The sequence below is a fragment of the Diadema antillarum genome, unplaced genomic scaffold (assembly GCF_040938485.1).
Source record: "Diadema antillarum isolate AM-2024a unplaced genomic scaffold, OU_Dant_1.0 seq00001325_RagTag, whole genome shotgun sequence".
Taxonomy (NCBI): Eukaryota; Metazoa; Echinodermata; class Echinoidea; order Diadematoida; family Diadematidae; genus Diadema; species Diadema antillarum.
In genome coordinates, this window is record NW_027272096.1 from 86,647 (window position 1) to 101,747 (window position 15,101).

A 15,101-nucleotide genomic window follows, 5' to 3' on the forward strand; every position below is an offset into this window, starting at 1 on the left:
CTGTGTTTTTAATCATCTTTAAAATCAAAGAAAATAATAAATGTTATAAAACATATCCGTATCTATCTCTACAAGCTAGCTCTACAATCGATAGCCTGGTATTACAGGATGCAGTCTCAAGTGAGGATGGTTTGATTTTGCTACAACACGCATTTCCCATAGACGCTTGCTCGAGTATACTATAGGTACTCGTCCTCAACGGGTTTAAGTCATAATAGGCACTTTGGAGAGGGGAGTGCATTATATCCTTGTGCAATTCTTATTTCAACCACCGTACTCTTCTTTTTTTTTTCCTCGTTTCTTTATCTAGACACCGTATTGGATGGTTAAAGTTCCTGATGATAATGTACTAGGCTTGACATTAGTAGGCCTATGTATGTCAGCATATGTGTGCCTCTCCGTTTGTAGAGGTCGATATTATTCCCTTTTAGTCTTCAACAGCAATGCAATCAAAATATAACCAAGAACACCTTCACCCAACTGACGACCACGTGCAGCTTAAGTATGTTCATTTTTGTAAATATCAAGTATAGCCCAGGCAATGTCAAAGGAATGATAGACACCGAAAAATAGAAAATCGTCTTTTTGCACTATGGAAAAAAACAAACAAATCGTCTACTCTAAGGTGATATAATGATAATCTAATTTTGCTGTTTTATTTCTCGTGATAGCTCTTGCCACGAAATGAAAATGAAAATGTCGTTCGTTATAAAACACAGGTTCGCCAGCACCAACAACTGTAGCAACCACTCCCTTTCCAAGAACCACAGGTGCGTAAATATTGGACATTCTAAGCGCAGTGATATTTTGTTCACAAAGAAATTTTATTCCCATATGAGCATTCAGGTTCATTCCTTTTCTAACATTAGCATGTTCATCTATTTTCTTTACTTGCCTTGCGAAACAACAAAATGAAAAATTAAATGGTGTTATCATTTTCAAGCAAGTGCCTTATATTTTGAGAAATTACTGTTTGCAGCGGTCAATCTGATCGTGCAATTGATTCGGTTACGATAGCGTCGATGGTCCATCTTTCTCTATCGATTGTTGCCAACAGGTACCGCTTCACCAACACCAACAACTGCTGCAAGTACTCCAGCTCCTATCACCACAGGTACGTTGAAATTGGACTTTAAAAAGAGAGATAAAGGGGGACCACAACAAAGGAAAATACCTAATGTTGCCAGTAGGCAACGCCTGCTAGTCATTGCAAAAGAACAAATCCACGGGATTCCTGTAACATTAATAAAAGAGCAAAGCCTTGTTTTAATATTTCACATACTTGGAGAGGGACCGCCGCAGCCATGATGCATTTACTATTCTTGAGCAAATGTTGACAAACTAAATTTAGATATTTTGCTATCAATGATTTTTTTTTTTACGCCATCAATGTTGCGCACACACGAACAGCTTCGCCAGCACCAACAACTGCAGCAACGCCTACAGTGCCAAAGATCATGATAGGTACTATATATTGATCTTTCTTCTTGTTTCTAAGTCATTTGGAAGGATTGTACTGATACACGACCACTCGGATGAGATTAATATGGTATTTACTATTTCCCAGCTCTAATCCACGCTATCGACAGTTCCACAGTTTGTAGTACACTAGACAGTACGTGAATAGAACTTATATTCACTTTTTAGAAGAAGAAACGGGGAAAACGTGACAGAGAAGGGAAAATTTGATAGCGACGAGAGGCCACGTATTGTATGGAAAGTTCGAATTGCAGTGGCTGTCCCGATTAAATTCGTTCACATTTCAATGTTTGATGTTTAAAAAAGTTGATATTATTGCCTCTGGGTCTTCAACAGCAAACGTCATCAATATATTTGACAAGAAAACCTGTGGCTTATGCATTCTAAATTTTGTAGATATCAAATATAGCCCGGGTAATTTCTAAAGAAGACACACATACACAACCATATACACACATCTTCTAATATAATGACAAAAAGATCGTCTATTTTACAAAATAGTCTCAAATACTAAAGACGATCATCTAATTTTGCTGTTTTATGTCTAGTTATAGCTCTTGCCACGTATTGAAATAATGTCGTTCAATATTAAAAAAAAAAAAAGGTAAGCCACCATCAACAACTGCAGCAACCACTCCCTTTCAAAAAAACCACAGGTACGTAAATATTGGACTTTTTGAGCGCAGAAACTTTTTTTTTCACAAAGAGATTTTATTCCCATCATAAACTTTTAGGATTGTTCATTTTGCGACATATCACGTGTATATTCATCTATTTTTTTTTCTTCTTGCTTTACGAAAATCTTCAGATTCCTTTTTTTTTATGTTACAATAATTGCATTACATTTTGAGAAATGAGATCATTGTTTTTGAGATTATTTGCAAAGGTAAATCTCGCCGTGCAATTTATTATAATTGTCATTTAAGTCAGCACTGACATTGACAGTTTCGTTTATGGGCTTTTTTCTGAATATAAAGGATTATAAAAATATTGTATTATCATGACATCAAGACATTAAGAATTATTCAAGTATAAAGATTTTTTTTTTCTAAAAATAAAGGATTACACCACAGCTATTGAAGTAAATACATAACATTGAAAACAAGCTACGCCTACTAGTCATTGAAATGTTAACCACTTTTGTAGTGATCTTAAACCATTTATTGGCAGTACTTACACTAGGTTAAAGAACAAATCAATGCGATTCCTGTATCATTAATAGGAAAGTCTTGTTTCATATTTCTTATACCTGGAGAAGGATTGCAGTAAAATGCATTTCGGTCAGTCCATCGGGTTGGATTAACAATTTGCATAAAGTTTTTGTGACAGAGGAATTAAGTAGTTTCATTTCATAATGAAGATCATTTCAAGTGTGGTTAAGTTTTTGCTGGGTAAATTATGAATTTACCCCTTTGCTACATATTGTGATGCATGTTTAAATCAGAAATCGTTCGTGTATTTGCTGCGCTAAGAAAAAATAGTAAAGATAATTTGCTTAATTCCGTTACATAGATTTCACATCGATATATATATTATCCTATCCTAATCATAATACTCATGATGCTTAGGATACTGTTTTTTTTTTCTGAAGTCATAACTGGCAGACACTTGCTTGGTTTTACTGAGGCCTGGTTATAGAGATCTAGTACAACAGTGTATGTCACATAAGATGACCCAACCCCGTGGACTGACCCACTTACATTTCTACAGCAATCATTATAAAATGGGCTTTAGAATATCTGCAATCTGATCGGTCAATTGTCATGCATTGATTTTTACTGATCCATATTGACCCATGCGTCCAGTAAAATACGAACGCATGGCTCAGGTCTTGTACAGTGTTGTTGGTGTTCCGGACGCATTATGGGGGAAATGGTTGTATTTCATGAATTTACGGGGCCATAATTTTTATAACGCAAATGATGCACAGGCCTATTTCGTGGATCAGTGAGAATCCAATGCTCTCGTTAAACTTTGGTACAGTCTAAAACCCACCTACTGTGCTCGTGGGTTTAAACAGATCCAAAGTTGAACTCGCGCGTCCAATTCTCGCCGATCCACTCTGTCCTGTGCATCATTTGTATAATGACAAATTAGATATTTTGTTATCAACGATGTTTCTCTTTATGCCGTAATTGTTATGTACACAGGCACAGCTTCGCCAGCACCGACAACTCCTGCAACTTCTCCAGCTCGTAGCACCACAGGTGCGTAAATGTTGCATTTGAAATCTCACCAAAGGCTAATTACAATGTAGAAATAAAAAATATATTATTGTGCAGGACAAGAGCAATTGCTGACAAACTAGATATTTTGCTATCAGCGATTTCATTCTTTACTCCGTGATTGTTGGTATGTACGCAGGCACAGCTTCGCCAGCACCAACAACTGTAGCGACAACTCAGTTCCAAGCACCATAGGTACGTAAATATTAAAATTTCTTAGTTCTTGCTTCTTAGACATTCAGAAGGACTGTAGTCAAATTAAAAGTTATTTATCGCAGCAATCTCCGATGACTAAAGATGTAGTTACTTTATTTCCCGATGACCTTTCGTCCCTTTTGCATGTAGTGAGTCCAGAAGTGAGCACAAGCACAGTTTTTAATGAAGTAACTTCATTTTCTGATGACCCACCGTCCTTTTTGCATGTAATAGCGAATCCAGAAGTAAGTACACGCACAGTTTTAATGAAGTTACTTTTTTCTAATGACCCTTCGTCCCTTTTGCATGTAGCGAATCCAGAAGTGAGCACACGCACAGTTTTAATGAAGTTATTATATATTTTCTGATGACCCATCGTCCTTTTTGCATGTAATAGCGAATCCAGAAGTGAGTACACGCACAGTTTTAGTGAAGTTACATTTTTTGATGACCCTTCGTCCCTTTTGCATGTAACGATTCTAGTAATGGGCACACACACAGTTTAAGCTTGTTATCTATTCAGTACTTGCAGGTTTCTCTTCATTTTTAATTTTCGAAGATAAAAGCGTGGCGAAACAATTATTCATAACATACTGTCCTTTACTTGTTTGTCTCTGTTTCTATCCAGTGACCGTTCCAACAACGACTCCGGTATATTGTAAGTATTGCTTGCTCGCATAATATAGACGTAATGTTTACTTTACAATGCACAATGATATACATTTGAGTGTTCAGCCAATAGAAATACCAAAGTGTGTGCACGAAGCAGATTGATCACAATTTTCAGGAGGCAATCATTTTGAATTAGTGGTTTACAGACAGCTACTTTCGAGGGGCATTTTCAAGAACCATTGGTTAAAAAAGAACAACAATGTGTTAACTTTAGATTTATTTTACGAACTCGAACATTTTTTTATTAACTTTATGATTCCGTTGTTTGTTATCTCGTCTTGTTTTATTTTCTTTTTCATTCTCCCTCTTTGTCGTTATTCCTGATCACATTTATCACTTTCTCCCTCTGTCTCATTCTCTCTTCTTGCTGTTGCCATGGTAAAGATGAATGTGACAAGCCCCTTGCTGAGGGTGAAGCCTTTGAGCCCATCGTTACGCTGACGCCAAATGGCGGCTTACCAACGCAGGCTGAGACTGTCCCCGTCTTACCAGGATCTCAGAACAGGATCCGGATGTCTTTCACCTCGGTGGACACCTCCCGTCCGATCGCAGCCGAAATCTACTCTGTTACGGTGTTCACCAACAAACAGCCGGCCCGTCTTCGACAAATTGAGCTTACCGATATCACAGTTATGGATGGTAGCAAAACTCCCGATTCTATCATCGTTCCAGCAAGCTCCCCCAGCTCATTTGTGATCGATGAACCTTACAATACATTGCAAATCGTATCGGTGGTGATTAACTTTGATGTTCTGAATGCCACCAGAGCTAACATTTACGTGAGAGGTTGTCTCCGAGTAGGTGAGTGCAGATATGACCAAGTTTTGCCCTTTGCTCTTGATTTTGTTGCCTTTTCCGTCTAATGCATTCTTCTCAATGTAATTAACATACTTCCTCAACATCACTGTCAAGACGCATTCCTACTAAATTTGGTTCGTAAAGTAGAAAGTGCAAGGGAAATAGCTTCCATTTAACTTTAACCCTATAAAGCCCAAGGGGAGGGGGGGGGCACATTGTGCCCCCTACCGTATTTTCGTTTGCCACTCCTACACCCTTTAACCGATTTCAACCAAATTTGGTGACTTTTCCTAAAATCTTATTGCAAACATTTTGGTATATAATTTAGCAATGTTTGATATTGCTGGTTGCCATGGCAACCGTAAACTGACAGCCATGTTCATCAGATTTAGCATGTTTTTCTGTTCCAATTTCAATCAACAATATAATAATGGATGAAATGTGGGTTTTCTTGACTGTAATTTGCTGAAGAACCAAAATGTAAAGTAATTATGGTTGTGAATTACCCTGGAATGGTTTTCTTATCATTTCCTTTCTTTTTATATGACGTAATAGAAATAATAAAAAACAGCATTTTCCAAAGACTACCCGTTTATTTTGTCTTATTTTCACACAAGCTTTGCCTGTAATATCATTTGTTGATCGTATTATCAATCTGCAAACTCAAATTCCAATACAGTACTCTCCGTGTAATCGGGTATCGCTTAAACGGGTACTCCGTTTAATTGGGTAGTAATGTCAAAATCAGTTCCAATGCACATTAAAATCACCTGATAATCGGGTTGCCTCTCCGCATAAATGGGTAAATAATTTTCTTCATATGTAATTTCTACCCACATCTTATCGCAGATATGACACTTAAAAAAATCATAAATGTCAAATTTTCCACAGCTAATCGCATTCTCTGCTTAATTTGCAAAGAAGACTGGTCATTTGGGGCTGAGTGATTAAACATGAAAACACATGTATCAGTACCGACTTGCCACACGTTAACGAAAATTACACATGTAGCTGGCACTCACAACTGCATAGACAGACAATAGTTGAACACACTTGCGCTCCTCCCTTGCTCTGCAACAACATTCATAATACAAGAAGTTTTGCGACGAAAATCAGGTCATTCACCAGCTCTATAATTTTGCTTTTCCCCAGTCACTTCTTGAAAAGTAACCCGACGTCCTACCTGACTAGTGCAGGCAAAGAGACGAGTTCATTTCGGAAAACGCCTGCGTGTTAGCGAGGAGTCTATAGACAAACGACTAAGTTTTCTGAAGACATGTTTGTCCATAAAAAGAGTGTAAATTATTGCTCGTGACTGAGCAAGTGTAAGGTATGTATAATGTGCCGTGCAAGCACGCGTGTTAAGCATACAGTGTAGGTGTTTGGCGCAGTGTACAATGCATGTACATACACATTGTGTGTGTCAATTGTGAATGAAACGTGTTCTTCTGTTTAATAATCGGGCACGCTCTGCCAGAGCCTACCCGATTATGCCGAGAGTACTGTATTATGGAAATATCAAATGTGATACCAATATATAACCTTGTACCTATCCCAAGCAATACATCAGAGGTTTAATATATTTCTATATATTGTAATGAATAGCGCCCCCATATGCTGACCTTGAGAAATTTCAACCATGACAAATAGCGTAGGTTTACTTGCTCTTCCTTTCTCGCAAATATCAAATTGATTGATACAAAATAAAAGCATATATACTGGGGATAAAGAAATATAAAGAAAAATATGATTTCAACATATTTCCTATGTATTTCTTTATATTTTGGTAAATAGCGCCCTCAATAGGTGACCTTGAGAAATTTCAAATGTTGGGTCATGTAGAGTATGAGTTGCTCTATTAATGTGCCAAATATGACGTTGCCCCCCCCCCCCCCCACCCCCCTTGGGCCTGGAAGGGGTCAAAATAGCTTGGGCTTTATAGGGTTAAGAGGCATCAAGATAATGATTAAAATGATCAAATATGACGATGCCTAACCAGAGTAAAGTAGGCCCCATGTAAAAATAAAGAAAAGAATTATGAACATTTTTTTTAATTGTTTGTTTGTTGCTCCGATATGCATTGATACGGGTAGACGCGCTAATTGGGTTGCAGCGAACAACCAAAAGATTCTGAAGTAATGTAATAACACAATGCGCAAAGTTCACTGTGCAAGGGAGAGACTCATACACATTCATGAGTTTCCCATGAAACATCACATTTCTCATGATTTTAAAGATAAGCAGTTTCTAACGCGGGCAAAGACAGGTGCATTACTTGTTGAAACAAAATATTAAGCATCTTTTTGGCTTACAAATAGGTCAGACATGAATATTTACGAATTTTTACTATCACTGACTACACAACCAAAATGATGGGAATAGCTGACGACATCTGCTCATGACAAACAATCTATATATTTTTCTTAATGGGAAATACTAATTACTGCCCATCTCAATTCAATACCCAACCATATTTGCTGACGAGTATCGTATGTTTCTTGTGACATAAACACACAGGGTCTCCGGCACCAACAACTGCTGCAACTACTTCTGCGCCCAGCACCACTGGTACGTATATATTGGCATTTCTACACGTGAAAACGTACCATAATATTTGGTTGAATTTGAAACTTATGTTAAAGATAAAACAAAAGAAAAATAAATCGAATGAAATATTACGTTCATATTGGAGTAAATAATTTAATAAAGAATTGAACCATCTAAATCAAGCATACGATAAAATCTACAAGGAAAGGAGTAGTAAGAGACATTCAATATTGTACAATACTTCCAAGAGATAGAGAAAAAAAATGATCCTTATTGTTTAGACGTTGAATTATCATATCTCATGTTTACATCATTACAGCTCCCCAACCACCGACAACAGCCGCGACTACGCCAGTTCCAAGCACGATAGGTATAACAAATATGTAGAAATTGACCTTAAATGTAAACGTAAATGTATAAAATATTCAAGAAAGTCATGTCACCTGTTATACATGGATGACTGTATTAAAGTCTCATTCAACGCCCAATCGGTATTGCTATTTTTTTTAAAGAAGTCATCTTAAAACGAAACTATTATCCTCTCTTGTTAACCCATGTAGAAATTCACTAAATTTAACTGAGGTTGAACATTTAGCTCTATGAATCAATAATTTCAGGTTTCTAAAATAATTATTTTGGTGAGATAATGAGAAACCTCCTATGAAACATGAAAGAGGATGTAACAACTTTTATTTGATGAAAATTGGTTGTGAAATGGCTGAGATATCCAAAACAGAGCGATTATAATAAGTATGGAACCCACACTTTATTACGATCGCTTTGTTTTACTTTGTTTTTGGATGTTTCAGTCATTTGCAAACCCGATTTTCATCAAATAAACTTTGAATTCCTCTTAAAATGGCATGATCTGTTCTATTTCATTCGTGTTTTCTTGGTATCTCGCAAAAAGTTAAAAGCCCAATTCTCCTCTCCACCAATACTGTACTATCCCTTTAACATAATTATGCACAGGCGTAAATAGTCGAATTTACAATCGAGTAGACAGAACCATTAACGACTATACCTCTTAAACACTGCAAAAGAAGCAACTAGATATGTATCTAATTCAGTAATCAAAAACAAAAATATTGCTCTTGCCGTACGCACTGAGAGGCCTAGTATCATCAACTACGTAATCATGTTTGATGACAAGATCATCAACTACGTAATCATCGTTGATGACAAGATCATGAACTACGTAATCATGTTTGATGACAAGATCATGAACTACGTAGTAATTATATACAGGCACTGGTTCGCCAGCACCCACAACTGCTGCAACTACTCCTGCTCCCAGCCCCACAGGTACGAAAATATTGCACTTCTAAATGTGACGACGTACCAAATATTGATTAGAACATTGGAATAGAAAAAAAAATGCTTATTTTGCATGACAAGAGAAAATAAGCAAACTTCGTACAAGTGTTACTTTCACATTGACATATTTGTTATTTAGATTAACATTAATGACACATCTTTCTATAAAATGATTGCTATATACAGGCACTGGTTCACCAGCACCAACAACTGCTGGGACTACTCCTGCTCCCAGCCCCACAGGTACGAAAATGTTGCACTTCTAAATGTGACGACATACCAAATATTGATTAGAGCATTGGAATAGGAAAAAAATGCTTACTTTGGATGACAAGAGAAAATGAACAAACTTCGTATAAGTGTTACTTTCACAAAGACATAATTGTTATTTAGACTAACATTAATGACGCATCTCTCTATAAAATGATTGCTATATACAGGCACTGGTTCGCCAGCACCCACAACTGCTGCAACTACTCCTGCTCCCAGCACCAGAATTACGAAAATATCGCACTTCTGAATATGACGACATACCAAATCTTGATTTAGAAATTGAAATAGAGATAAAGATTAATTTGCATGACAAGAGAAAATTAACAAACTTCGTTAATGTTACATTCACAATGAAATAATTGATATTCAGATTAACATTAATGACGCATCTTTCTATAAAATAATTGCTATATACAGGCACTGGTTCGCCAGCACCCACAACTGCTGCAACTACTCCTGCTCCCAGCCCCACAGGTACGAAAATATTGCACTTCTTAATGTGACGACGTACCAAATCTTGATTTAGACATTGATATAGAGATAAAGATTAATTTGCATGACAAGAGAAAATTAACAAAGTTCTTTAATGTTACATTCACAATGAAATAATTGATATTCAGATTAACATTAACCCGTTTAGGACGAGTCCCGAGTATACTCGGGCAGATGTCTATGGGAAATGCGTGTTGTAGCAAAATCAAACCGTCCTCAACGAGTTAATGACGCATCTTTCTATAAAATAATTGTTATATACAGGCACTGGTTCGCCAGCACCCACAACTGCTGCAACTACTCCTGCTCCCAGCCCCACAGGTACGAAAATATTGCACTTCTTAATGTGACGACGTACCAAATATTGATTAGAACATTGGAATAGAAAAAAAATGCTTATTTTGCATGACAAGAGAAAATAAACAAACTTCGTACAAGTGTTACTTTCACATTGACATAATTGATATTCAGATTAACATTAATGACGCATCTTTCTATAAAATAATTGCTATATACAGGCACTGGTTCGCCAGCACCCACAACTGCTGCAACTACTCCTGCTCCCAGCCCCACAGGTACGAAAATATTGCACTTCTTAATGTGACGACGTACCAAATAATGATTAGAACATTGGAATAGAAAAGAAAATGCTTATTTTGCATGACAAGAGAAAATAAACAAACTTCGTACAAGTGTTACTTTCACAATGACATAATTGATATTCAGATTAACATTAATGACGCATCTTTCCATAAAATGATTGTTGTATACAGGCACTGGTTCGCCAGCACCCACAACTGCTGGGACTTCTCCAGTTCCAAGCACCACAGGTACGTGGATATTGCACTTCTAAATGTGACGACGTATACCAAATATTGATTAGGACATTGAAATAGAGATGAAGATTAATTTGCATGACAAGAGAAAATAACCGGCAAACAAACTTTGTTAAAATGTTACATTCACAATAAAATAATTGATATTCAAATTAATATTAATGACGCATTTTTCCGTAAAATGATTGTTGTATACAGGCACTGGTTCGCCAGCACCCACAACTGCTGGGACTACTCCAACAGGTACGTTGATAGTGAACTTTTTGACATTTTTGATTTGACATGTTTCCACAACTTACTAAAATACCAAATGTTTCAAGTAGGATGTACCTGCTAATCATTTCAACAACAAAAAAAGAAGCTAATCCATGTGACTTCTGAACCATCAATAGGGGAATATCTTTTCAATATTTTTTACAACGACCTGGAGAATTAAAGGACTGCACTGGATATGCGTGGACTATTTTAAAGAAATTGCTGCCAACAGCATATTTTGTTATGAATGATTTATTATTTTTGGGTTGTTTTTTTTTACGCCGTAATTACTATTATGTGCACAGGCACAGCTTATCTATTCTATTTTTTTTAAACAGGCACAGCTTCGCCAGCGCCAACAACTGCTGCAACTCCAGGTCCCATTTTGCATTACAAACTTTAGAGGAATAAACGACATTCGGACAAGTGTTACTTTCACAATGACATAATTGATATTTAGATTAACATTGATGACGCATCTTTCTATAAAATGATTGTTGTATACAGGCACAGCTTCGCCAGCACCAACGACTCTTGCAACTAGTCAAGCTCCGAGCACTACAGGTTCGTAAATATTGCAGTCCAAAAAATTATTCATGATTAGAATGTAGAAATTGGGGAAATCTCTCTTTCAGGAAAAGTGAAATAATGAAAATTTGCTTAATCATTGCGTACATGTACAGGGACAAAGCTGATGTTTAACTTTTGAGTATAGGGAAAGAATGTACACGAACAAAGGTATGCCTGAACGCTCAACATGACGTGGTATCGAAAAACCTCTTGTAAAGCACAGTGTGCGGGTATGCAGACAGGCGAAGAAATGTGATCTTCAGAAGGGGAATGTTATCTGACATTTGTACCTTCAAAAAGGACGGTACTATTTTTTTTTCAGTCTACACAACAAACATCTTTTGCTTACAAAATGACTAATATTGTATGTTTTTTCTCCTTTAATGAACCACCTTGCAATCTCATCGGATTTTATAATGCACTTTCCATACAAATTAATGATTGTTCTAAATATGACGGCATACCAAGTCCTGATTAGGACATTGAAATAGAGATAAAGATTAATTTGCATGACAAGGGAAAATAAACAAACTTCGTACAAGTGTTACTTTCACAAAGACATAATTGATATTTAGATTAACATTAATGACGGATCTTTCTATAAAATGATTGCTATATACAGGCACTGGTTCGCCAGCACCCACAACTGCTGCGACTTCTCCAGTTCCAAGCACCACAGGTACGTGGATATTGCACTTCTTAATGTGACGACGTATACCAAATATTGATTAGGACATTGAAATAGAGATAAAGGTTAATTTGCATGACAATAGAAAATTAACAAAGTTCTTTAATGTTACATTCACAATGAAATAATTGATGTTCAGATTAACATTAATGACGCATCTTTCTATAAAATAATGGTTATATACAGGCACTGGTTCGCCAGCACCCACAACTGCTGCAACTACTCCTGCTCCCAGCCCCACAGGTACGAAAATATTGCACTTCTTAATGTGACGACGTACCAAATATTGATTAGAACATTGGAATAGAAAAAAAATGCTTATTTTGCATGACAAGAGAAAATAAACAAACTTCGTACAAGTGTTACTTTCACATTGACATAATTGATATTCAGATTAACATTAATGACGCATCTTTCTATAAAATAATTGCTATATACAGGCACTGGTTCGCCAGCACCCACAACTGCTGCAACTACTCCTGCTCCCAGCCCCACAGGTACGAAAATATTGCACTTCTTAATGTGACGACGTACCAAATATTGATTAGAACATTGGAATAGAAAAGAAAATGCTTATTTTGCATGACAAGAGAAAATAAACAAACTTCGTACAAGTGTTACTTTCACAATGACATAATTGATATTCAGATTAACATTAATGACGCATCTTTCTATAAAATGATTGTTGTATACAGGCACTGGTTCGCCAGCACCCACAACTGCTGCGACTTCTCCAGTTCCAAGCACCACAGGTACGTGGATATTGCACTTCTAAATGTGACGACGTATACCAAATATTGATTAGGACATTGAAATAGAGATGAAGATTAATTTGCATGACAAGAGAAAATAACCGGCAAACAAACTTTGTTAAAATGTTACATTCACAATAAAATAATTGATATTCAAATTAATATTAATGACGCATTTTTCCGTAAAATGATTGTTGTATACAGGCACTGGTTCGCCAGCACCCACAACTGCTGGGACTACTCCAACAGGTACGTTGATAGTGAACTTTTTGACATTTTTGATTTGACATGTTTCCACAACTTACTAAAATACCAAATGTTTCAAGTAGGATGTACCTGCTAATCATTTCAACAACAAAAAAAGAAGCTAATCCATGTGACTTCTGAACCATCAATAGGGGAATATCTTTTCAATATTTTTTACAACGACCTGGTGAATTAAAGGACTGCACTGGATATGCGTGGACTATTTTAAAGAAATTGCTGCCAACAGCATATTTTGTTATGAATGATTTATTATTTTTGGGTTGTTTTTTTTTTACGCCGTAATTACTATTATGTGCACAGGCACAGCTTATCTATTCTATTTTTTTTTTTAAACAGGCACAGCTTCGCCAGCGCCAACAACTGCTGCAACTCCAGGTCCCATTTTGCATTACAAACTTTAGAGGAATAAACGACATTCGGACAAGTGTTACTTTCACAATGACATAATTGATATTTAGATTAACATTGATGACGCATCTTTCTATAAAATGATTGTTGTATACAGGCACAGCTTCGCCAGCACCAACGACTCTTGCAACTAGTCAAGCTCCGAGCACTACAGGTTCGTAAATATTGCAGTCCAAAAAATTATTCATGATTAGAATGTAGAAATTGGGGAAATCTCTCTTTCAGGAAAAGTGAAATAATGAAAATTTGCTTAATCATTGCGTACATGTACAGGGACAAAGCTGATGTTTAACTTTTGAGTATAGGGAAAGAATGTACACGAACAAAGGTATGCCTGAACGCTCAACATGACGTGGTATCGAAAAACCTCTTGTAAAGCACAGTGTGCGGGTATGCAGACAGGCGAAGAAATGTGATCTTCAAAACGGGAATGTTATCTGACATTTGTACCTTCAAAAAGGACGGTACTATTTTTTTTTCAGTCTACACAACAAACATCTTTTGCTTACAAAATGACTAATATTGTATGTTTTTTCTCCTTTAATGAACCACCTTGCAATCTCATCGGATTTTATAATGCACTTTCCATACAAATTAATGATTGTTCTAAATATGACGGCATACCAAGTCCTGATTAGGACATTGAAATAGAGATAAAGATTAATTTGCATGACAAGGGAAAATAAACAAACTTCGTACAAGTGTTACTTTCACAAAGACATAATTGATATTTAGATTAACATTAATGACGGATCTTTCTATAAAATGATTGCTATATACAGGCACTGGTTCGCCAGCACCCACAACTGCTGCGACTTCTCCAGTTCCAAGCACCACAGGTACGTGGATATTGCACTTCTTAATGTGACGACGTATACCAAATATTGATTAGGACATTGAAATAGAGATAAAGGTTAAATTGCATGACAAGAGAAAATTAACAAAGTTCTTTAATGTTACATTCACAATGAAATAACTGATATTCAGATTAACATTAATGACGCATCTTTCTATAAAATAATTGTTATATACAGGCACTGGTTCGCCAGCACCCACAACTGCTGCAACTACTCCTGCTCCCAGCCCCACAGGTACGAAAATATTGCACTTCTTAATGTGACGACGTACCAAATATTGATTAGAACATTGGTATAGAAAAAAAATGCTTATTTTGCATAACAAGAGAAAATAAACAAACTTCGTACAAGTGTTACTTTCACATTGACATAATTGATATTCAGATTAACATTAATGACGCATCTTTCTATAAAATAATTGCTATATACAGGCACTGGTTCGCCAGCACCCACAACTGCTGCAACTACTC

General features: G+C 36.4%; 1 protein-coding gene and 2 long non-coding RNA genes across 3 annotated transcripts; all 3 read left to right on the forward strand.

Moving 5' to 3' along the window:
- Nucleotides 1-1,022: 1,022 nt before the first annotated feature.
- On the forward strand, nt 1,023-9,244 carry LOC139708333 (uncharacterized). Its single transcript, XM_071620294.1, has 7 exons — nt 1,023-1,114; nt 3,844-3,899; nt 4,528-4,557; nt 4,956-5,372; nt 7,887-7,937; nt 8,236-8,286; nt 9,165-9,244. The coding sequence occupies exons 1-7, from the start codon at nt 1,023-1,025 to the stop codon at nt 9,242-9,244; spliced, it is 777 nt and encodes a 258-aa protein (XP_071476395.1).
- A 1,789-nt stretch (nt 9,245-11,033) lies between these two features.
- LOC139708302 (uncharacterized) lies at nt 11,034-12,582 on the forward strand. Its single transcript, XR_011709335.1, has 3 exons — nt 11,034-11,077; nt 11,597-11,653; nt 12,534-12,582. It is a non-coding gene; the product is annotated as an uncharacterized lncRNA (long non-coding RNA).
- Nucleotides 12,583-13,299: 717 nt separating this feature from the next.
- On the forward strand, nt 13,300-14,860 carry LOC139708303 (uncharacterized). Its single transcript, XR_011709336.1, has 3 exons — nt 13,300-13,348; nt 13,872-13,928; nt 14,809-14,860. It is a non-coding gene; the product is annotated as an uncharacterized lncRNA (long non-coding RNA).
- The last annotated feature ends 241 nt before the right edge of the window (nt 14,861-15,101 follow it).

Coding starts and splice junctions, on each gene's coding strand:
- LOC139708333 (XM_071620294.1), top strand. CDS start 1,023: ATGGTCCATCTTTCTCTATCGATTGTTGCCAACAGGTACCGCTTCACC. Junction 1,115..3,843: donor TCCAGCTCCTATCACCACAG/GTACGTTGAAAT, acceptor GTATGTACGCAG/GCACAGCTTCGCCAGCACCA. Junction 5,373..7,886: donor GAGAGGTTGTCTCCGAGTAG/GTGAGTGCAGAT, acceptor ATAAACACACAG/GGTCTCCGGCACCAACAACT.